Here is a 21,799-nt window from a genome sequence, read left to right as displayed (position 1 = left end):
ATGCTGTTCATGAGGCGGAGCTTTCTCTTCCTGATTTCGAGCTGTCGGGCGGGTTCTTCATGAAATACTGATTGAATAGTTAGGGCTGTATAGCTGTATACTGTATAGGCATGGCATACCTTTCTTCTGAATTCGTTCAATTCGTCTGCGTACATTCCCTGAGCATCCAATTTTTGCCGGCCTTTTGAAACATCCGAGACTTGTCCTTCTGGCAGTCTTCGATAGGTGATGAGTCGACGAGACCCTGGTCAACAGGTTAGCCATGTACGTAATCTCATATGTTGTCTGGAAAGCTTCATATGAACTTACAGGTGTAGAACGGTTGGACAGATACGTTCACTACCTCCAGGTTGGGGTGCATCGGTACGGCCAATTCAACCTCCTCGTCATTTGCCGTTGGCATCCACATGGCTAGACGTCCATTTGTAACGAGGCTTCTGACGGCAAAGTTGAGGATATCGTTGAGCATGGCCTCGAAGCCGTAGGGCTTCTTAGGCGCAATATATCCGGGTCGACTGAACACATGTTGGTTAGCATCCAAGTCCAGATACTGATACTCAAAAGCGACAATGTAGACATACTAGTGAGCAGGAACTCCATCGATAATGACCTCTTCGTTCCTGAGACCCTCACGTCTCCCAAGAACCCTGAGTCCTTCGCGGATACCATAAGGCGGATCACAGATGATGCCATCCAAGAACTGAGCCGAGCGCAAAGGCGTATTGGTAAGGTCGGAAGTAAAGACATCCATGAATTTGCCGACCATATCATATTGCTGGAAGTTCGACAACACTCCCATCGTCCCACCCCTCTCCATCATCTCTTTACCTCTGAAACTGCGTCCATCGATATCCGACCCGAACGTCTCAGCCCCGAAATGCGACATAGCCACCAAGAAGCTCCCCGTACCCACAAACGGGTCATAGAAGAGCTTCCCAGGCGCGGCATGAGCCATATTAGCCGTAATGAGGGTCAACTCCGCATCCATAGAAGTAGTGCTAATATAGCGTCTCTTCTTGAGGTCATATTTATTGACGACATCGCGACTACTATTCGCAATCCAGCGTCCAAAGTGAATAATCTTTGGCTCTTGGCCCTCAGGACGAGGCGTACCAGGCGAGTTAAGATCCAATCCGTAGTCCTCGAAGACCCAGAAATCCTGGTCCGGGTTCTTCATGCGAATGGGGCCCTTGAACCCCAGGAAGGAAAATGACTGGATGATCTCGCGCTTCTTCTCACTGCTGCGCTTTCCGGCGAAGCTGTCAATGGTGAATCGGAACGACGAGTCCCTGTACTGCGCCCAGCGATCCTCCGTCCGCCTGCGGACGTCGGCGTAGACTTCGTCGAAGTTGGTGCCTTGGCCCCAGAGCTCGAAGATATCCTTGGCTATGATGCTTCGGGTAATCACTGCACGAGCTGCCGCTTCATCGCGTAGTCTTATTGTGCAGAATGGGGACTGATGGTGGTGGTTAGCTGCATGTATAAAATATAGATGGTGGATAGTCATTGATTGGTGCGGGGACAGGATAATGATCCCAATGAGGGGTGAGTGACATTTTCTGTTCCTCACGCGGGGCAAGAAACCGCACAATGAATGCATGATATAGATTATCGGGACTGAGGAACAGAAGAAAAGAGTTTATACTACTTACATTTTTATCATAATGTATGAATTCGAGTTTCACGCCCGCCAGGTCAGCCAGTGCCTGGATCTCGGCCTGCCGAAAAGACTCATGGGCCTGGGCGAAGCGAATGAGATACTCCATTGTCGGTTGCACTCACGCTCGCCACGTATTTGGAGGATGTATCAAGATTCAGAGTTAGTGGTACAGAGCCAAATTGCCTTCAAAGGAATATTCTTGGTCCGCTCTGATCTGCTGGGGGTTCTTTGGTAATTAATGGCCGTTGACAGGAGCGGAAATAAATTTTTCTTTTTGTTCCAGTGGATTGGATGGATTTGGCCGGGAACCCGCCATCTTCTTCCTCAGGATACTACTACTTACTGTTCTTAGGTCTCACAACCAGCCTATGGGAACACAACTACTGTTACTATAGCAGCATTGGGGTAAAACATAGTATAAAGAAGAATATAGTGAATAAAAAAAATTAATAACGGTTTATCGCACAGGCTGATGCCAGTCAAACAAAACATAAATACATCGAAGCAGCAAGCATACTACATGCTGTATGGTACAGCTATGCACCCGATTAAGCATCCCTCATACATACTATGCCTCCCAACAAGATGACCCACAGAAACTGTTCAAAGAAAAACCCAAACTTACGCCGTCCTTGAAATCCACAGAGCCAGAGATGACCAGGACCAAACGCCGCCGCTATGCGCCGACAACCTTAAACACATGTCGTGACTCGTAACCCTCCACTGGAAGCACTTCAACCTTCTCATCTTCGGGAATCATCTCATGCTTCAGTTCCCATCCTGCTCGACGACAGAGCTCAGACACCACCACGTCGCAGTCGCCGAGAAGATCAATATCGAATTCCGTATGCGACACAGGCTGAGGTCTTGTTAGCAAAGCTCGAGGCGCAAGAGCACAAGAAAGATGTGACTTACAGTACGCGAGATATAGAGCTGAGGAACCGTTCGAGGCAGCACGCCCGGAACCTCCGCTACAGGGGCAACCTTCAGTGAAGTCCCAATGACAATAACGAGGTCTACCTGGTCACGGTCATGGTGCAGTAACCGGCGGCCAAATTCATCAGGAAGATCTTCCCCAAAGAATGTAATGTCGGGCTGAAGGGATTTGGATCAGCATATTGTGGGTAACGAATGTACAAGATGTGGGTTTCCACGAACCTTCATGACACCAGGAGTAGGGATTTCGTAGTCGTCATCAGTGCTGTCCCCATCATTGTCCTTGCGGTTCTTGTGGACTCCGTTGCTGCTCCGCTTCCTCTTGATCCCCGAATCTTCTGCGATGCGCTTGCGGCAAGCCTCACACTGAGGGATAACTCCCTGCTTGATCTCATCGAATATCTCATCACCCTTGACCTTGTACTGACATTTGACACACGTAGCCGTGGCGAACGATCCGTGGCATTGCACGATGTTCTCTGGGAGAACACCGGCATTCGCCTCGATATTGTCGATATTCTGGGTGTAGTTGGTCAATAACTTCCCCTTATCCTGCAGAACACGGATAAAGGCGTGGGTTGGCGAGAACTTCTTCTCGGTGGGAAGAATGTCCTTCGCGATCGAGAAGAAGATACTGGGATCCTCGCGAAACACCTGGATGTCAAACACCTCCTGAGGATCGCTCAGGCCTAGATGCGCCAACTGTGAATAGAGACCAGTGTCCTTTGAACGGAAATCGGGTATTCCGAGACTCGTAGAAATCTGAGAGTATCCTATCAGCACACGTTTCATAAACGGGTACCAATCCTCTTGATCAACATACACCAGCGCCAGTTAAGACGACGATATTCTTGCTCTCCTTGAGCAACTTGACCGCATCATCAATTGTATTATACTGTGGGAGCTTCGGGCGCCTGGAGAACTCGCGCGAAATCGCGATAGCGAGGAGAGGATGAAAGGCCTCGTCCGGCGCATCGTTTAGAAAGGCTGGGGGCAAGATGCCGAACGCAGTACACAGCTTACGCGCAGTCACTTTGTCCTGACCCAGCGTTTCTTCAACAAATGCAGCCTTGCCAACCTCATGGAGTCGTTTCCGATAGGCGACGGCCTCTTCCAGTGTGCAGGCATCCGGTACTAAAACAAGGAGAAGATCCGGTCAGTGCGCGCATATAGAGGACATCATATAGGGTGCTTACCACCCTCACGGAGCTGATCGTCGCGTAGGACTTGGATAGCGTCTTCGTATAGAGACTGAGTCTCCCACTCGTCGCCTGAGCCGTCGCTATCGGTCTCATACTCCGACTGAGTCACTTCTTCCTTCGCAGCGGCTGTATTCTCCGTTGCGGTGCCGGTCTTTGATACTGCGGAGGCCATATCAACGGCTTCCACCTGGACCACCGGATCCTTCAACGAGGAATCCTCCCCGCTGGGCGCTGAAACAAGGTCCATCCTGTGTGGGAAGATAGGACGCTTCCAGCAACCTCTATAACGACTCCTCACTCACATTGAGCTATTTGCCACTCGAAGTCGAACTGCCGGAATAAATTTGGCTCTGGTTATCGCCGGGGGAAAGCGGTCGGATCCTACTTTATCCGGCGCCGTCTGCTGATAGAGACTATCGCAGCTACTACTAGTACTTACTACTAGTTCGACTACTGCTGGATCGTGTCCGCGATCGGAGTCCTTTGAATAGCCGTAGGTTGTATCGGAAAACATGCCCTTTTATATACTGGTATCATGACAAAGAACTTTCGTAACAATCAAACATGCAGCTTTTTTATGAGTCAGCCATCTCGTCATCGCCATCAGATTCCACCTCGATCTCCTCGTCCTCCCAATCTTCCTCACCCTCCCCGGCCTCATCGTCATCCATATCTTCACCGATCTCCTTGTTCATCTCTTGGACCAATTCCAGTGCGTGTTCCTTAAGCCTCTCGTCCTCATACTGAACGAGGTCGTACAGCGTCAAGCTTTGCTTGAGCCATTCGCGGCTAGCCACGAGTGATGCATGGCGTCTGGCCTCTGGGGTGTTGCCGTCCTCTTCGTCGGCATCCTTCGGTGCTTGTTGCTTCCCGGCCAGGAGCTGCAGACACCATCCTCCAAGATACCATGCCTCCACACTTTGATCGTCCTCCAAGATTAGGCGTTCCAGCACCTCGAGAGCCTCAAGCTCCATACTGACCTCCATCAGGAGACGGGAAAGACTGATTCTTGTCGCGAAGTCAGGAATGGACAAGTCCTCGGGCGGTAGGTCTTTCCAAAGATCGAGACTCCTCCTGAGCGCTGCTTGAGCCTCTTCTGTCCGTAGCTGCGAGATCCGGATCGATGCGAGGGTCTGTAGTACTTCGGGCGCATTCGGAGCGACAAGGAGGGCTTCTGTGATGAGTGATTCGCAACGGTTTTCCGCATCTTCTTCCCACCTATTGACAGTCAGCACCAAAAGATCTGCGACCAACCCACCCATGGGAAGAAGGATGAATTGGAGAGCGACTTACGAGAGATCGGTCATGTAGATCTCAGCAACAGCGCAGAGGGCATTCGCCATCTTGCGCTTCTTCTCGGCCAGCTCAAGCGCTTCCTCAGGGCCAGGTTTCTGCTCGAGCTGCTGGATAATATGCCTGAGCGACGACACTCCCTTCTCGAACCATTGAACGCTGTCCTTCCCACCCTGTTCGCTCAATTGAGCTAGCCATAGGAACTTCTCAGCACCGCCTCCTTCAGCCTCAGGGATCGTGCCATTCGGGTCGAGCTCGATGGCACGCATAAAGTGTTGTTTCGCAACATCGATCTCGCCCAGCTCAACGTAGATCTCTCCAACGGTATTAAGTGCCACTAATTGAGATGGAGAATTGTCCGGCGCATTGTTAAGGGCTTGCTGAGCTAACTGGAGAGCTGCGTCCGGTTGACCAGTCTGGAGCTGTATCGTCGCCTGCTCGAGGAGCTTAGAGGGGTCTTCGTTCATTTTTTGTTTCGAAACCGAGCCGCCAGCGCCCAAAACGGACTTTGCGCGAGATTTGGAGGCCTTCTTGTTGTGAGGTCTTGATTTTCCCATGATCTATAAGCTGTAACGGAATTATATGTCAAACGTACTTGAAGGGGTTATTCGAGGACACGGAGTAAAGGGTAGAAAGGTTTTATAAATAAGAATATTGAGTGTAAATGCTTGAAGCTTTGAATTTCGAGAAGGCGGAGCATAGAAATTCCCTTTTTCGGGCGGGACAAATTTGGGCGATTCCTTATCTGTTTGTCTGGTTTGCATGTGGGATCGCAGCGTATTCTACTTACACACCTGAAGACCGAGGAATTCATTTCCCAAGCACGAGCCTCTCAACGTCTAGACCATAAGACTAGGGACTATTTGTTTGGTCTCTTCGATATATCATATAGCTAGATTCTCAAGTGTCTGAATCTTGAACTTCCAGCCATTCTCCTTGTCCCTAAACCCAAAACCAAACAATACCCCTCCAGCCCCGCCGGCGGCAGAATTGAAGCAGCATGGGCCGCGAAGACCAGATCGAAGAGCGCGAAGTGCTCGACTCCATTTTCCCCGAGGAAATCACAGGTAAGAAGGCGGCACTATAACCACCTTGCACGCTTCATTTAAAATTTCTCAAACAATAAAATCGCTGACCGAATCCCACCCCAGATATTTCTGACACCTCATACCGGATATCAATTGCTCTTGACGCACCCGAAAATGACGTCGAAGAAACAGAGCAGCCTGTCTTGCTTCTGCAAGTCACATACTCAGCAGACTACCCGGATGTTGCGCCGGAACTAGAGTTGAGTGCGCCTCCGAACGCACCGAAACACCCCCGACTAGACATCAGTGAAGACCGGGACCGGCTTCTCGAAGCCTTGCAACCGACCATTGAGGAGAACATGGGAATGGCTATGGTATTTACACTGGTTAGTGCTTTGAAGGAGAGCGCCGAAGAGCTCATGGCGGAGCGCGTGAATGCCGTTCACGCCGAAAAAGAGATGGAGGCGAAGAAGGCGGAAGAGGAGGAGAACCGGAAGTTCCAGGGCACTGCTGTCAATCGGGAGACGTTCTTGGAGTGGCGCGACAAGTTCATAAAGGAGATGGAGGAGGAAGAGAAGAGGAAGCGCGAGGAGAAGGAGGCGGAGGAGAAGAAGGCTACCAAGAAGGGTCCGGCAAAGGAAGAAAAGAAGTTGACGGGCAAGCAGCTGTGGGAAAGAGGTCTTGCTGGAAGGGCAGACTTTGATGAAGATGAGGAGGATGGTATTCCGGCTGCTGTGGAGAACATGAAGATAGCTGCTTAGAAGCTGGGGTCTCTAGATGAGATCTCTGGCGAGAATTCAGTTCCGTGCTTGATGGCGATCGAGCCACTAGAAGTGGGCATTCTTTGGAATTACTATATTGTAAATAATCTTGGCTGTATGACAAGGACGCTAGCTGGTTGACGTTGAGCAGTTGATAGCCAACCACGAAGTTTGGTGTGCAGTAAGCCTACGAAAGTATTTGTCTACTACCGCATAGCAGATGGAAGCAGTATGGATCCCTTGCGAGACATTGTACTTGACATTAGACTAGTATGTGGTAGTTATGATTGTACATGCGCCAGCCACTGTTGCACTATGCACATGTACCTGCCATATTTCTTATTTCCAAACGCACTCCGTTGGTAGTAGCGTTGACCCGTCATAAGGGACATGATGAAAGGCCGGAGAAGCGGCGTACCCCGTAAACGGTAGTAGATACGCCGAATTCAGCTCCAATTAGGGACGCTGGAGCATTCTCTCAATAGCACCGTACTGGTAGCGTGGTGGATGTGACGGTTTTGGGCTCATAAGGATAAAGTGCTGGACAGGATGATCTGCCAAGCGCAAGCTTTGGATGGCTGTAACAGAACATTTCATCCGGCATTGATTCATCCCTCACTCGGTCGTTTCTTATCGTGTTCCTCTGCTGAGGAATTCGTTTTTCCTTCCGCTGGTTGCTCTCCGACTTGCTCGACCCGTTGCTTCTCCTCTTGTTCCGCCAGCTTGCGCTCTTCAAGAACGACTTTCCACATAGCTTGCGCCAGTTCCTTGGTCCTCCTATCGCCTTCTGATATTTGTCCCTGCACCTCTTTAAGTGACACTCTAACTGGCCCAGCCCACTTTGCATCTTCCTTATGGCCAGTTAATAGATCCCATTCATCCTCGTCCCTGGCCATGGGCAACTCAGACTCGAGCCTTTTTAAGCGCTCCATCCTCTTCCAGCGCCTTTTCAGTTTCGAATCCAGCACGGCGCTAAGAAACTTAGGCTGGGGCTTCTTGATGAGCAGGAATGGGAAACCACGCGCATTCACGAGTACAGGAACTCGACGCTTCCCATTGACTACAGGCCGAGGACGTGCAAGAATAGAGGAGGCATCCGGGTGCCGTTTCGCAGTCAATACTCGGTAACGTTTGTTTGCCTCTTTCTTCAGCTCCTTCCGGCTCACGGGCTTTACCGGAATAACCTTAGCTCGTTCCCTGTGCCATTCGGATTTCTGTCGCTTTGCCGCTTCACTTTCCGATATGAGTTTCCTTATCCGTTGAACGCCATTTTGGTCGCCTTGCGAAGCTGAGTACAGTAGGTCAAGAGCCTGAGTGTTTGCGAAATCGCGGAATTTAGATACTGAATGGTTGATTGAGAGCCGATTGTTAACGCACCTCGTAGCCTGCCCTAAGTGAATTGGCTGTTTGAGACGGACTCTGAAGCGTTTTGTATCTGTTGAATCTATTCTGGATGTACGGCTTGCACGCAGCGAGTTCGGAGGGAGAATGTGGTAGTTTGGCGCATTGTCGGAGGAGCGCTCGATAAAGTGCCAAAGCTGGAAAGGAAAACAGCAGTTAGTCAAACTCTTGTGACGCTCAGTTAATATTACTGTCTCTGAAGAAACTTACTTGCGAAACGATGAGCGGAAGACTGCCTGGGAACAACTGTTCTATGCATTATCGAGGAGGCAGCATGATCCTGAAGGCTTAAGTTCCGGACTTTAGTCGGAGACATGTGACTACTCCGGCAATCCGAAATACGTCACGTGTAACCGAAATGATATGCCTATACTGTGATTAAACAATAATATATTGTAATCAGGGCATGCAATGGTGTAGGAACTTCTAGAATTTTGACAAACGGCCGACACTATTACTTGTGAATCGATTGCACCGGAAGTTTGCAGTGCGTGCCGTGCAGCTGTATAGACTCTACTGTTATCCGATCTACAACAGGCGACGGAAGGGACCCGATTTCCGGATATTCCTCTATATGCTGATCATGGTCTAATGTCTTTCGCCGGTATGGTCGCTTCTGAAAGCTGTCCAAATATGAACGAATACCCGCCAAAAACAAGGGTACAAGGCCTTGTTAGTTCGGCAGATATGGCTTTGACAAAAGCGACACACGGTTCATACTGAGCAATGTTCTAAATCGATGAATTGCAACTAGGCTTCAAAGAAGACCGCGCCATGCCCGCCGTTATGCATAGACTGTACATGCTCTAATAAGCCATTGAAAAGAAATGCAGATGAAACTGACTTAGAAACCAACCATATACTCCGCTTTCGTGTCCCCAACCAGTCATGATACCGTTATTCTAGAAGTTCGAGCCTTCCGGAGGCTGCGGAAGCTTCTTGTGCTGGGGCAGAGCCATATATCTGGAGACTGTTAGTATAAAGACACAATAGCCTGAAGGTCAGGCAATGGTTACCTTCTGAGCTCGACTAGAATAGTTTCCATGGTATACTCGCGCTTCCACTGAGCCAAGCAAGGCAGCTTGGTAGGATCGACCTATATGAAGTCAGACTGGAAACCTTTCACGTAGTAGTGGTCGAGACAGGACGGATCCTTACCTTTCCGCTCCGGCCATCAACGCATGGCAAGTTGACTCGGGATACAAACTGAATAGTAGGGGGGTTGTCAGGGTAGTCCGGACCGCAATGGATGTTGACGCTGTAAATTCTGTTCTCATGGACACTCTGCGCTCGTTCATAAAGTCAGTGACGCTACTGTGTAGTATAACGGATGCGAGCCGGAAGCGGTGGACGAACGTGAGGGGGGCCAAGAATAGTGCCGTTCCAGTTACTCATCATCATGTCTTCACCATCTGCAAGACCATAGGAGCATGACTCTAGGTAATAGCGATAGGAATACGTCAGCGAAATGGGTTTCTTATGACTATGAGTAGCATAGCACTTACCAGCTCCCAAGCCCTTCTCACCCTTCTCCAGCTCTTCGAGCAGTCTGAAATTTCTGGGCACTTTAGCTCCCATTGTGCAGATAAGAGGTAGGGTTAGGTCGAAAGTGAGCGAAAGTTAGATAGGAAGTTGTAAGGGAGACGTTTCGATCCTCGGGGCGGAGGAGGGGCACTGTGACCTTATCCCACTTCCGGCCGTTTGGCTGGGCTGCGTATCTGGTCCCGCCGGGTTCCTGAAGAACTACCGCACGTGATGATAACGGCTGTATATATATCACGTGATAGCTCTATCTCCGCGGGTGCCTTGGCGCTCCCAAGATGTCACTCCTGATGCCATTGCTTTTGAGTTGTTTTAAATGAACCAGTCATTGTCTGCTACAGCTGCTGCAAATTTATATTTATGCGGCTTGTATCTAGAACATATTGGTCTGGTATTGTCGTGTTTCAAGTGCTTAGCTTTGTATTCCGTCGTCCAACCAGCGACCCAACCACATGAAGCCACATCTGCCTAGTGATACTACTATTTGATCGATAGGGAGTGGCATCGGCCATGTACTGATTAAACAATCCGGTGGAAATGTCCTCTCAATTTTTGCAGACAGAGCTCTTGAACCTGATTCAGGAATCCAAGAGAAGAAACTCTGAATTGCGTAATGTATGTTTAATCGCTCAATTAAAAGGGATACGCAAGTGCAGTACTGACTAAATTGTAGGCAGCTGAAGAGTCCCTTAATGAATTGAAGGCACTGCCTTCTACTTCTGAAGCGCAGATTTCGGCAGGTGAGCGTTTGCAAGCCACCAGCTTGCACCTCCGTCAAGGGCATACGCTGAACTTTCTATAGACTTGGTGCGCAAACCTAAGTTTGCGAATCCATTTATCCTTGCGTGCCACAGCCGCCATGCGAAGCTTGCAGGCATTGGGGTCGTCTGTCTGCAAAGGCTAGTGGCCTCACGATCGCTGCCATCTGAGCGGCTGAAAGATGTACTTGCTGGGTTGAAGGAGACAACGAACATGAGTAAGTTACCACCTACAAACACTACATTCCATACTGACGTTGCAAAGGCCTGGACATTCAGCTCAAAATATTGCAGTCTTTGCCTTCCCTACTGCAGCACTACTCCAGTGACCTGGGAGGAGACCTCCTAGTAAGCACTTTGGAGATCTGTGCTACTCTGCAAGGGAACAAGATGCTTGCAGTCTCCAGTACCGCCGCAGCCACATTGCAGCAACTGATCGTATCAACATTTGACCGTGTATCGATCGAAGACAGTCAGTAACCGTGTACTTTCTATTCCTTCCAACGCGACACAGGCCTGACTAGAGAACCAGAGAATTTCGATAAAACAACTCCAACGACGACTGTTAAGGTCGACGGGAACCCTGTGAATGTAGGATATTTTGCATACGATGCTCTGCGGGTAGGTGGCCTTCCACTTAAGCTGACATGATTTCATGGCTCACTGACTCACAAGGTCCTGGACGACCTCTGTCGACTCATTGATGGCGAACCCTTGTACTTCCTTCGAATCAAATCCCTCTCTTCATCGTTCACCCTTGAGCTTATTGAGAGCATCCTGGTCAACAGCGGCAAATTATTCGTTGTCCATTCCGAGCTAACGCAGATTTTGCGAGTTCGGCTCATGCCCTTGATCGTCAGGTATCTGTCTGAACGGCATAGCTTTTCGCAGACTGTTCGAGTCAGTCGCATCCTCTTGGTGCTCCTCAAACGCCATATGTCACTCCTTCCCGCGGAGTGCGAGATGGCCCTTGGTCTCTTGACGCATCTACTTGAGCCAGACGGAAACTCCCCTTGGAAACGAGTCCTCTGCATGGAGGTCTTTCGAGGCTTATATGCCGAACCAGGTCTGGTAAGGCTCATGTATTCGCTGTACGACAGGGATGACCGGAGAAAGAATATCCTCAAAGACCACATGGCCTCTCTTGTCCGCCTAACTTCCGAAAAGCCCACATTGATCGGAGTTAGTAGCCGATCGACCGTCCCTTCCCGAGTTGAGCATGCGAGATCTATCACTGAGGAGCAGATCACGCTCGAGGCTGGTGGGGTTGCTGGCGTCATCGGAACCACCGTTCCATCAACGGACACTGATGTACCAGGAATCAGCAGTCAGTGGAGTGTGGTTCGCACACCGTATATGGAGTTGCTTGACAAGACTGATCCTCCTACTCCTCCTGATACTTATATCTATAGTCTTGTGTTGAACTGCATCGGTAGCTTTGCTGAAGGACTCGCGAAATTCATACTTCCCTTGACGGTGCCCGATCTGAAGCAAAAACGAAGAAGTCGTGTCATGAGTCCCCACCCGGATGGTGGCTCTTCTCGGCCTTCACAGGACCTTCAACGGACGAACTCCTCGAAAGGATTGCAGCCGTTGGGTCCCAAAAAGTCCTCTGTGCCGATCAATCCCCTGCTGCTGGAATCTCATCCCCAACTCCCAGCAATACAAAGCTGTGCCGGAATCATTGAGACATGCTGGCCTGCTATCCTTGCCGCTTGCTCAACATTTCTATATGCCTCGCTTGATGATGACTTCTACCACAACCTTGTTCGATCAATTCAGAAGTTAGCCCACGTTGCTGGCCTTCTCAGGTTATCTACGCCTCGCGATGCTCTTTTAACAACTATAGGGAAGGCAGCCATGCCTGCAGACGCAACTTCCACAAGGACTGCAGGCACTGCAGCGCCTACCACAGCCGCTTCTCAGTCTAACAAATCATTAGATGAGAAATCGAAGGGGTCTCAGGCGTCGCTTAGTGGTTCTCCATTACCGGCTGAGACTTCCAGTGCGCCTTCGGACGTTGCGCTTGTGTCCCTCAGTACCCGGAACCTCCTGTGCTTGCGGGCGCTGCTCAATTTGGGCATCGCTTTAGGCCCTACACTAGACCAGCCGGCCTGGTCAATAATACTAGGGACCCTACAAGACACAGAATTGGTGATCGGTATGGCTTCCACAAAGTCACAAGCATCAACCACTACTTCCGGAGAAACATCCTCTGCCGCTGGTGTCGATGTGCCTAAGGCTAATCTCAATTCCGAGATATTAGCCGTGCAGGCAGCATCAGCTAAAATGCTAGAGAGTACTAGCGAATATCCCAGCGATTCATTTCAGGAAATCTTGACTGCGCTCTTAGATCTTTCTGGAGCACCCGAAGAATCGACGCAAGAATCGGCTGAGACAACAAGCACCGTTCTTTCACCTCAGTCGCGCTCATATTTGATGCGCAAAAACACCCACCGTGTATCTCGCTCTATGGGAACGTCGAAAACGCAAGATGAACTCCTGAAATTTGTCCTCGAGAAGGCAAACGAGCTAGCCAGGGCAAACCTTGAACGTTTCTCATCACTAGCTGATACTGACCAAGACGCTTGGCAACTTCTTACGGGAAGATTGATGTCAAGTGCAGCGGACAGATCAAATATCCAAAAGCTTCGTCTACGAGCCAACGAGGTTCTTAATGACGTTGTTTTCCAGACACTGAAGCACACGGATACCGGAGATGTCTCCGAGCGGAATGCACGGCAATTGAGAAACCTCCAAACACTCAAGCTTCAAGTTCAACTGCTCTATGATTGTGGAGCTTGTTCGGCAGGGTCGCCTTCAGCGCCCGTGGCCGAAGTTCATGAGCAGAGCTTGGAAACTTTAAAGAGCATACTCGAACAATATGCTGAAACATTCGTTGATGGATGGTCCGTTGTTTTCGATCTCATAACAAGCGTTTTCGGCGAGCCCAACGGCACCGAAACACCAAAGAAAGGGCGTCAGCCATCATCGACAGCAAATTCGCCGCGACTTGTTCGAGTCGCGTACAAGTCTCTGCAGCTCATAGCTTCCGACTTCATTTCCTTGCTTCCAGTGCCCTGTCGGTTGAGTCTCGTGGACTCTTTTTCAAAATTTGCCTTGCAACAGCAGGATTTCAATATCTCATTGACAACTACCTCATCTTTCTGGAATGTCTCAGACTTCCTCCAGGGACAAATCGAGCAATTTTGCATTGAGGTACACATTGACTCCTCCGTGACTGAGGGCACCCTTGCAGGGCTAGCCAAGGGGGAGGATCCTTCAGTGTCGCGAAATGCATTGTGGCTATTGCTCCTTCTACGAATCGTTGACCTTACGACGGATAGCAGGCCGGAAATTCGGAACTGCGCTGTTCAGACACTCTTGAGGATCTTTGACGCCTACGGTCAGCAATTGTCGCCCAAGGCATGGCGCTTGTGTCTGAACCGTGTTTTATTCCGAATGGTAGAGGAAATCGAGACCGAGCTTACCATCACCCGAGAGGAGAGTAGCAATCGCACTTCCGATGATCTCAAGGCTTGGACTGAGACCACTGTTGTCATGATAAAGGGGGCTTCTGATCTCATCACTACTTTCTTCGAGCCAATCGTTCAAGACGATCTATTCGATCAGTCCTGGGAACGGCTGCTTGAATATTTCCGAAAGTTGATCAGCCTACAGCTTCTTGAGTTCAGCGAGGCTGTATACGCCAGCCTGTCGAATATTCTTCGTCGTGTGCAGGCATCATGTAGTCTAAGTACACAGGCCCTGCGTTCTGCTTGGCTACTCTGGGTAGATGGACACCCGGCAGATAGGGAAGATATACTTGACTTGGAACGCCCCAATCAAGATGCGGCAATAGCATACCTCCAGTCATTCCAGCAGATTTATCGACTATACAAGGATGAAATCGCTGGAGAGCAGGTGGAAAGCATCCTCGGACATCTACGTCTTCTCGCTTGGAATTCAATATCCCCTCCATACTCGCCAGACATTGATCGCTTATCCCGCCTTCAAACCATGATCATTGAGTGCTTGAAGACACTATGCCTCGAGAAAGACGACTCACAACCAGAGATTCTATCGTGTCTTGCTGATTTTGCGGATGCACCGTTGACGAAGTGGGACTCTTCGAGTGACTCAAAGAGACCGACTTATCTTGCCTTCTCTAAAGCCGCGATAGATCTCCTGAGCTGGTACATCGCTGATCACGGCATCAAGAAAGACATCTTCACGAACGGTTCACTGGCTACGGCCCTAGAGCACCTCGCAAACCCTATTGTCCAAAGATATGAATGGTCAGGGAAGGATCGGGAACCGAGCCTCTGGCGAAAGTCAACAACGGCCTCTTTGAACGTTCTTCAAGTTGCAATTCCTTACGTGGAGACACAATATGGCGACTCGGAGCGTCCTGAAATCACACAATTTTGGAAGAGCGTCAATGACATCGCAAGCGGTATTGTCACTGCTCGAGGTTATCGAACCACTTCCGTTCCCCGGGTCACCATCCTGGAAGACGAGTCCTTTGACGTGGCTGCTTTTGAACGACTGAAGAAACTAATCATCCCATCACTTGGAGCATCCGTGATCCCGGACTCAATCCGCCGGGACTTTTCCTGCGCCTTATTGCTCTCGTCCTTCATCTACCTCCCTCAGCGCTTCGACATCCCCGCCAACTCCCTCCAAGACCAACCCCTCAAAGACATCTATGAAATACGCCCCGGAAGGACCTTCGAACCTCCACCCACGACACGCACCAAAATGGCATATGCTGTGATCGACACACTCTTCGAACTAGCGTCATCACCTTCAGACCAAGCCACACAAGCCGCTTCCGAACAACAAAACACCGCTCTCATCCTCCTTGCCCGCTCCATCACCCCATACCTTATCCTCCGCTGTGCCGTATCCCTGAAAGGCTACATCGCAGACCAACCCCTCCGCGGCCTGATGCCGCAGCCCACGCCCGCACGCAGATCCCTTCTACATCTCCTCCGCGGCATGGTAGACCTGCGTAGCGAGCCGTCGGCGATCCCGCCGCCCAAGACAGCGCCGAGCGAATCAGCCACCACCGCTAAACCTAGTTCTGACTCTGACCAGGATCACAAAAAGCATCTTGCATGGATCTACCCGCTTGTTGTGCGGGCCGTGCAAGTTGCCGGGAAGGAACAGGATGATGGTGAAGTTTTGCATGCACTCGGGAAGATTCTTCAAGAGGTTAATGGTGGTAGTGCTGCTGCTGGCTATTATGTATGATGTGTAGGATTGCCCATATGCCAGTTGTTGTTGTTTCCGCTTTTTCCATATATATGCTGTTTTAAGCTCGTTGGGACATAAGTATTACATAGACGATCGTGCCATCTAGCAAGCGTTGATGCTGTTGTCTGTCCTTGGTTTCTTTATCTGTGTCTACTTGGACTTTGCTGTATGGCTAGGTTGCTAATGGTTCTGTGTTCGATTTTACTTCGTGCTGAGCATTCCTCAGGTAGTCTTAGATTGTGATTTTCACCTTATAGCATTGACACCATAGTGAGGTAATAGGACCAGGTTGTTCCCATCTCATGTCACCGCAAAATTTACAAACTGAAAGGATCAAATACGGAACAGATCATAAAGTAAATTTCATGTTGCTGAGATTTCATCATAACACAGGGAGAAATACAGCCAGACATAGGTTAATACACAGAAGGGTATAATGGGTAAGGGTTAGGTAACATCAAACGGAAGTCTGACACAGCACAGCACAGCACGGCATCAGCATCAGTAGCAGCCCAAGAACAAAAGACGATCTATTTCGCTACAGCATGAGACGCGGACACAGATTGGATTAAGCCGCAGGGATTTGCTGAGTGAACTGAGGCTGGGTGTCAGTTCGTCCGGGGCCGGCCGTCGCAGAACCGGCGGGCAGCTGTTGCTGTTGCTGCTGCTGTTGGAGGAGCTGCTGTTGTTGGATCTGTTGCTGCTGGGCGATTTGAGGAGTGATGGCGATCTCGGGAGCTTGACGGTAGAGGACGATTTCGGATTGCTTGAAGTAACGACGAGCGTCTGTATAGATAGACCGGGAGTGTTAGCACGATGGGTGTTTGAATGTGACGATCGAAACTTCCGGAACGCAAGGAAAAACGGGAGGGAACTGGGGCCGGTGGGGCTACCACGCGAGACCAGAATAGTTTGAGGTTTAGCGTGGGGGTTAGTCACGGGGGGGAAACACCCCAACTGTGGCCACTGGCCAGATTGCAGCATTTCGGCCCGATTAAGGGTATCAATAGCCGACCGGCTATTGACTTGGGTGGTGGGATGCCGTGGGATGGATGTTGGCTATGGAGGAAGTGGGCCAGCTAGCTAGCCACCACCACGCCTTTGCAACCCAAAGCCTGGTCTCACATGCGTGGGATGGCCGATATGGTTATCCCACGCCAGACGGGATTCATGAACGGCAGTCGCCAAACAAGGCTAAAACGCAGATGAAACGCAGATGGATACAGTATCACGTACCTTCGTCGATAAGTACCAGGCTGAGGTAGTAGCGCGTCGAATACTTCTTGTTCACGTCGCGGAATGTTGGGGTAAGGTCGAATCCTCCAAGGAACAGACGGATGGGGATGGTTTCACCTAGAAACAGGTCAGGAGAGGTGCTCGGTGGTGATAATACCGCAAGTGTGACGTGTTGCGATGTCTGAGAGCCAAGTGAGTCCGAGCCACCGACTTACCTCGGGAAGGTGATCCATCCATGATCTGCGTGCAGCAGGTTAGTGCTTTGGACCTCATGCAGCCATTCTAGTTGTATGCAGACATACCTCGAAGCGCACGAGCGTCTCGCTTTCGTTATATTGGTTTGGCGGAGATCCGGTCGTCTCACGACGGATGATGGATAGCTCCATGTGTTTGATCTTCAAGCGCACCAGCAGGAAGTAGATGCGTCCTACGATGACATCCTTGAGGTGGTACTTGGATTTCGAGTACTCGAATTCAATGTGCAGGCAGTCTTCGATACCGACGTCCATCTTGATGGGGCTGTTGGTCTCGGGGGGCATGCGGTAGGAGTAGACCCAGAGGTCCTTCTCCCGAATCACGTCCGCCATGCGCCTGGATACTGTCACGCGGACAAAGTACCGTAGCTTAACATTGATACCGTTGTATGATTCGTATTGCTTCTCGATATTCTTGAAGTTGAACGGGAAGGTCTGGGGGTGCTGCAGTTCTCCGGGAGCCGCAAGCTCCTGTACCAGCGACAGGAATTCGTAATGGTTACCGCGATCGTAGAACATTTCTGGACAAGCAATTGCATGTTAGCATCGAGACTTGAAGCCTGAAAGCAACTGTGGAGTGGGGATGATGATGAGGCATGCCCGCCCCCTCATCAGAGCCATTGTTCCATACCGATCGTGCCAATGAATTGCACTTTGATGCCCGTGTGTTCCAAACGCTTTCCATCCTTAGGTCTGACCGTCACAGCACCCTTGACAGACTCTCCGTCCATGTAGAGGGGGACCCTCTCGCGACGGCCCTTGTCGAGCTTGACATCAACCGTCTGACGCTCATCGCTGTCTTCGAGGACCACATCGATATCGACGGGAGTGGAGAAGAAGAGGGAGGTCATCGTAGGCGAGGAGTTCGAGGGCGAAGGAAGATATAATGAGTTCAATCAGCTGGAACGAGCGTAGTGCACTTGGTGAATTGGCCTATGGAATGCAATATCACACAATGGCCATGTCGCACTCAGCTTCATCTGGTTAGGCGGCATCCCGACTGCCTGGCGGTGGGCAACCTGGCATATCACTGCTTAGGTAAGCAGTACTATGTCATCCGCAACTATACCATCATCACCACATAAAAGCCATAGTTGTCGCTCATTAGAAGGGAAAGCTCTGCTCTTGGAGGCCTTTCAGGAATTAGAAAGCTGGAGAGTTTATTATGCAGCGATTGATCGCGACAGAACTGCCATACCTGTTAGGTAAGGGAGAGCCGGATATGTCAAGTTAGAAGAACAATGTACGCCCCTACAATCCATGACACGATTGACATGGCACAGACGGAGAAATTTACCATTCGTGATCGAGGCAAGTTTGTCCGCCATGAGGGGTCGTGCAGCATATGACCGATCCTACGATGACACTACGAGAATGATCCGGACGACAGCGCATGCTAAACCCACGGGCTTTGATTGAACGTTCATCTAACTCCTGTCGGTCAGGAGGGGTAACCGCATCATCTGCCCAGCGTTGTTACACCTTTGTGCGCATGCAGACTGCTTTTTATGCTTGATCGCAGTCTCAGACAGGCAGTCATCGGGCACACAAGTCAAGAGAAAGACTTGTCTATTGGTAGGAATATGCAAAGAGCCGCGGACCCGTAACCTTAATTGGCATTGCTGGAAACATGTTTCCGTGTTGTTGGATGTACCAAGTAGAGTATCTAGGTTGTACTGCACGTCGTGCTGGCAGCAAGACTGCCTGATTCCTCCCAAGGAAGGAAGTTCGTCGGGGAATTCGACATGTGCATTATTTGACTCGCATGCCAGCAATCAGAGTTTCCCCAGACTGAGCCGCGGCCATCCATCTGCACGCCACAACCCCAAGCGGTGAGTATGCAGGATCAATCAGCGGGTGCCAGATATGTCCGCATGGGCTCTGACTGGTTCCTGGGAGGAATGGCGGTCTTCCGCAGCTTATTTTTGGTTTTTCTGAGTCCATGGCTAGCAGGGTAACACAGAGAGGCAGCAAAGTTCCAGCGAAAGTAACACCCGTGAGTTGTTGAAGACCTTGATTTGACCTGTCGTCTGGCCAAGTTGGGCCAGACTACCAGGCAGGCTTGATTGCCGTGGAGGCCACGGGAACGAACATCGGCAGGTTGAAGGTTCTATGTTCTCCAGTCGGATGAGAGAGGGTGGAAAGTTGAGCTTGGCGCGGGAAATGATTCTGTAGACTAAGTTACTTCAACCTTTATCCGTTGTTTTATCTTATCTGCAAGGACCGGGGTAGACATTGAAGTCCCTGTTCTTGTACTCGGGACCACTCTAGACGGTCCGTTAGCAATGGCCTGGAAAGCGCACCGTGGAAAACGACCCTTTTGGGGACGGTGACCCAATACCGGGTTGGGAATAGCGTGGGGGTTCGAGCCATTACCCGTCCCGGTACCGTCAGAAACCAGAAACAGACGTACGAAATTACGGTTCCGAATCCCCGGTTGCAGCAGACCCAGTGACATCATGGCGGGAAGACCGGACAAAGTCAGCCAGCAACATTTCAATTGGGTGACACAGGGATATGATGGTCTCGCTGAGCTGACTGGTTCCTTCCCGGGCAAAATTCCCCCTGTTCCTGCTGCTGAAGAGTAAATGAGGCAATAAGGGGGGGAAAGGGGAATGCGCGCGTACTATTTATTATTCTCTCAGGCTTGTATGGAGGTGTGTATGCGACAATACGAGGAGAGGTGTTTTGCTACCGATCGGATCTCCCGCTAATGACCAGACCGCCGGACTCCTGAAAGTTGACTTGCTTGGAGGGAGTCTCCCCCACTCGCCCGTTTCGCTGCTCAATATCCCCCCCACTCGGAATGCCCTACTTCTTTTGCGCCTGCAAATAGTTTTCAGCTGCTTTGTGATTCGATGGCGGATGTGGTTTGGATCGGTCCCCGACTAGTATTCACCACCAGCCAGCCCATGACGATGCGGTGGAAACCCTTCTGGCAATTTCCGGCCCCAACCTGCTATTAATTCATTACTCAAAGCCGGGTCTCATATTTGAGTTGAGAAAAATCAAAGAAAATCAAGAGAAGGAATTATGAGAAATTGGCAGTCCCAATGAGATGACTGTGCCCCGACGAGGTGGCCCACTTGCATTTCATACTTGAAGGAGATTTATTGATTTATTGATTTGTTATAAACTGCCCTGAAATCTATCTATCTATTATTTTTTATGATCTAATTCCCCTTCCTCTTGTTTGGTTCCTTTTTCCATTCCTCTCTCTCACACTCTTCCCCCTTGCCTTTATACTACTTATATACCCCAAGTCACTGCCGAAGACTCCATTACCCCATACTATTCATACCACTTACCTCACCTACCACCACCACTACTACCACTATATTCAATTACCGCAATCTTCTCCTCATTCCTCGTCGGGTGACCACTTGCGCCGCTATAGGCTATTCGCATTCATCCAACATATCATACTTCCCACCACTATTCCTCCCGGGTGGATAAAACTGAATTGAATTACAACCAACCCTATTTATCCCACGGTTCGCAAGGACGTCATACATAACTTCTCAACTCCCTCACCTCTCAAAAACCTTTTCTACTTGCTCCACCAACAACATCACCACCATGCTCTCCGCCGGCGAACGACCCCAACAACCCACCATGACCAACGCAGCAGCGGCAGTAGTAGATTCCACACGCGGTCCCGTCAGCAAAAGCCCATTGACCAACTCCGTGGCCAACTCCATGTGGGGAAGCACCAGCAGCAACACCACCACCACAACACCGCCGGCAGACCAAATCCAACACATCTGGGTAGTGACGGGGCCAGCAGGATGTGGGAAAAGCACAGTAGGCAAGGGGATTCAACAAGCACTTAGCATTCCTTTCTTAGAGGGTGATGATGTACGTACAACCAACCAACCAATCCACCCTACCTAACATACCATAACCACACCCACAACCACAACCACACCGAAATAACTAACCAACCAACCACCCAACAGTTCCACACCCCCAACAACAAAGAAAAAATGTCCAACGGCATCCCCCTCACCGACGCCGACAGATGGGACTGGCTCATCTCCCTCCGCCAAGCCGCCATCGAGGCGCTCTCCCCCTCCGAAACTAACAACTTCCACCCGCCCTCCGGCGTAGTGGTTGCTTGTTCAGCCCTAAAGCAGAAATACCGGGACGTGATGCGCGTCGCGGCGTACGGATCCCCCTCGGTACAGATCCATTTCATTTACCTCAAGTTGGATGAGACCATGTTGTTGCAGAGGGTTATGAATCGACAGGCCCATTACATGAAGAGTAGTATGGTGCAGTCGCAGTTGCAGGATCTCGAGGAGCCCAAGGGCGAGTGGGATGCTCTTACGGTGGATGTGCGGGCTTCGCAGGCGGAGGTCCAGACGGAGGTGTTGGAGTTGGTGAGGGATACGTTGGCGAGATATCGCTAATCGACCACCTGTGTCCGGGGAGAAGTGTGTATGTTGTGTCTGGTGCATGATGGATTT

General features: G+C 50.4%; 9 protein-coding genes across 9 annotated transcripts; 3 read left to right on the top strand and 6 right to left on the bottom strand.

Annotated features, from left to right (window-relative positions):
- Positions 1–7: 7 nt before the first annotated feature.
- On the bottom strand, positions 8–1,766 carry AtWU_05572 (tRNA (guanine-N2-)-methyltransferase; the record flags this gene model as incomplete). The annotated part of the gene is made up of 5 exons (XM_035500682.1): positions 8–67; positions 120–244; positions 310–515; positions 582–1,456; positions 1,653–1,766. The coding sequence occupies 5 exons, from the start codon at positions 1,764–1,766 to the stop codon at positions 8–10; spliced, it is 1,380 nt and encodes a 459-aa protein (XP_035356575.1).
- A 570-nt stretch (positions 1,767–2,336) lies between these two features.
- AtWU_05571 (putative histone deacetylase SIR2) lies at positions 2,337–4,045 on the bottom strand (the record flags this gene model as incomplete). Its single annotated transcript, XM_035500681.1, has 5 exons — positions 2,337–2,519; positions 2,576–2,755; positions 2,819–3,358; positions 3,420–3,730; positions 3,793–4,045. The coding sequence occupies 5 exons, from the start codon at positions 4,043–4,045 to the stop codon at positions 2,337–2,339; spliced, it is 1,467 nt and encodes a 488-aa protein (XP_035356574.1).
- Positions 4,046–4,373: 328 nt separating this feature from the next.
- AtWU_05570 (ACL4 family protein) lies at positions 4,374–5,648 on the bottom strand (the record flags this gene model as incomplete). The annotated part of the gene is made up of 2 exons (XM_035500680.1): positions 4,374–5,016; positions 5,092–5,648. 2 exons carry the CDS (start codon positions 5,646–5,648, stop codon positions 4,374–4,376), a joined length of 1,200 nt encoding a protein of 399 aa, XP_035356573.1.
- A 443-nt stretch (positions 5,649–6,091) lies between these two features.
- Positions 6,092–6,880, top strand: AtWU_05569 (RWD domain-containing protein; the record flags this gene model as incomplete). The annotated part of the gene is made up of 2 exons (XM_035500679.1): positions 6,092–6,158; positions 6,243–6,880. 2 exons carry the CDS (start codon positions 6,092–6,094, stop codon positions 6,878–6,880), a joined length of 705 nt encoding a protein of 234 aa, XP_035356572.1.
- A 608-nt stretch (positions 6,881–7,488) lies between these two features.
- AtWU_05568 (LYR motif-containing protein) lies at positions 7,489–8,540 on the bottom strand (the record flags this gene model as incomplete). Its single annotated transcript, XM_035500678.1, has 3 exons — positions 7,489–8,190; positions 8,258–8,418; positions 8,492–8,540. 3 exons carry the CDS (start codon positions 8,538–8,540, stop codon positions 7,489–7,491), a joined length of 912 nt encoding a protein of 303 aa, XP_035356571.1.
- Positions 8,541–9,183: 643 nt separating this feature from the next.
- AtWU_05567 (E2 ubiquitin-conjugating protein MMS2) lies at positions 9,184–9,859 on the bottom strand (the record flags this gene model as incomplete). The annotated part of the gene is made up of 5 exons (XM_035500677.1): positions 9,184–9,244; positions 9,298–9,377; positions 9,440–9,565; positions 9,638–9,717; positions 9,787–9,859. 5 exons carry the CDS (start codon positions 9,857–9,859, stop codon positions 9,184–9,186), a joined length of 420 nt encoding a protein of 139 aa, XP_035356570.1.
- Positions 9,860–10,360: 501 nt separating this feature from the next.
- Positions 10,361–15,837, top strand: AtWU_05566 (putative endosomal peripheral membrane protein (Mon2); the record flags this gene model as incomplete). Its single annotated transcript, XM_035500676.1, has 6 exons — positions 10,361–10,438; positions 10,497–10,563; positions 10,626–10,799; positions 10,847–11,053; positions 11,114–11,202; positions 11,257–15,837. The coding sequence occupies 6 exons, from the start codon at positions 10,361–10,363 to the stop codon at positions 15,835–15,837; spliced, it is 5,196 nt and encodes a 1,731-aa protein (XP_035356569.1).
- A 571-nt stretch (positions 15,838–16,408) lies between these two features.
- On the bottom strand, positions 16,409–18,181 carry AtWU_05565 (vacuolar protein sorting-associated protein 26; the record flags this gene model as incomplete). Its single annotated transcript, XM_035500675.1, has 5 exons — positions 16,409–16,626; positions 17,077–17,193; positions 17,292–17,316; positions 17,379–17,851; positions 17,962–18,181. The coding sequence occupies 5 exons, from the start codon at positions 18,179–18,181 to the stop codon at positions 16,409–16,411; spliced, it is 1,053 nt and encodes a 350-aa protein (XP_035356568.1).
- A 2,728-nt stretch (positions 18,182–20,909) lies between these two features.
- Positions 20,910–21,742, top strand: AtWU_05564 (gluconokinase; the record flags this gene model as incomplete). Its single annotated transcript, XM_035500674.1, has 2 exons — positions 20,910–21,188; positions 21,290–21,742. 2 exons carry the CDS (start codon positions 20,910–20,912, stop codon positions 21,740–21,742), a joined length of 732 nt encoding a protein of 243 aa, XP_035356567.1.
- Positions 21,743–21,799: the final 57 nt, after the last annotated feature.

The sequence above is a fragment of the Aspergillus tubingensis genome (genome assembly GCF_013340325.1).
Source record: "Aspergillus tubingensis WU-2223L DNA, scaffold_7, whole genome shotgun sequence".
NCBI classification, from domain to species: Eukaryota; Fungi; Ascomycota; class Eurotiomycetes; order Eurotiales; family Aspergillaceae; genus Aspergillus; species Aspergillus tubingensis.
The sequence above is the reverse complement of the archived record's forward strand: the minus strand, read 5'-3'. Positions and strand labels throughout refer to the sequence as shown.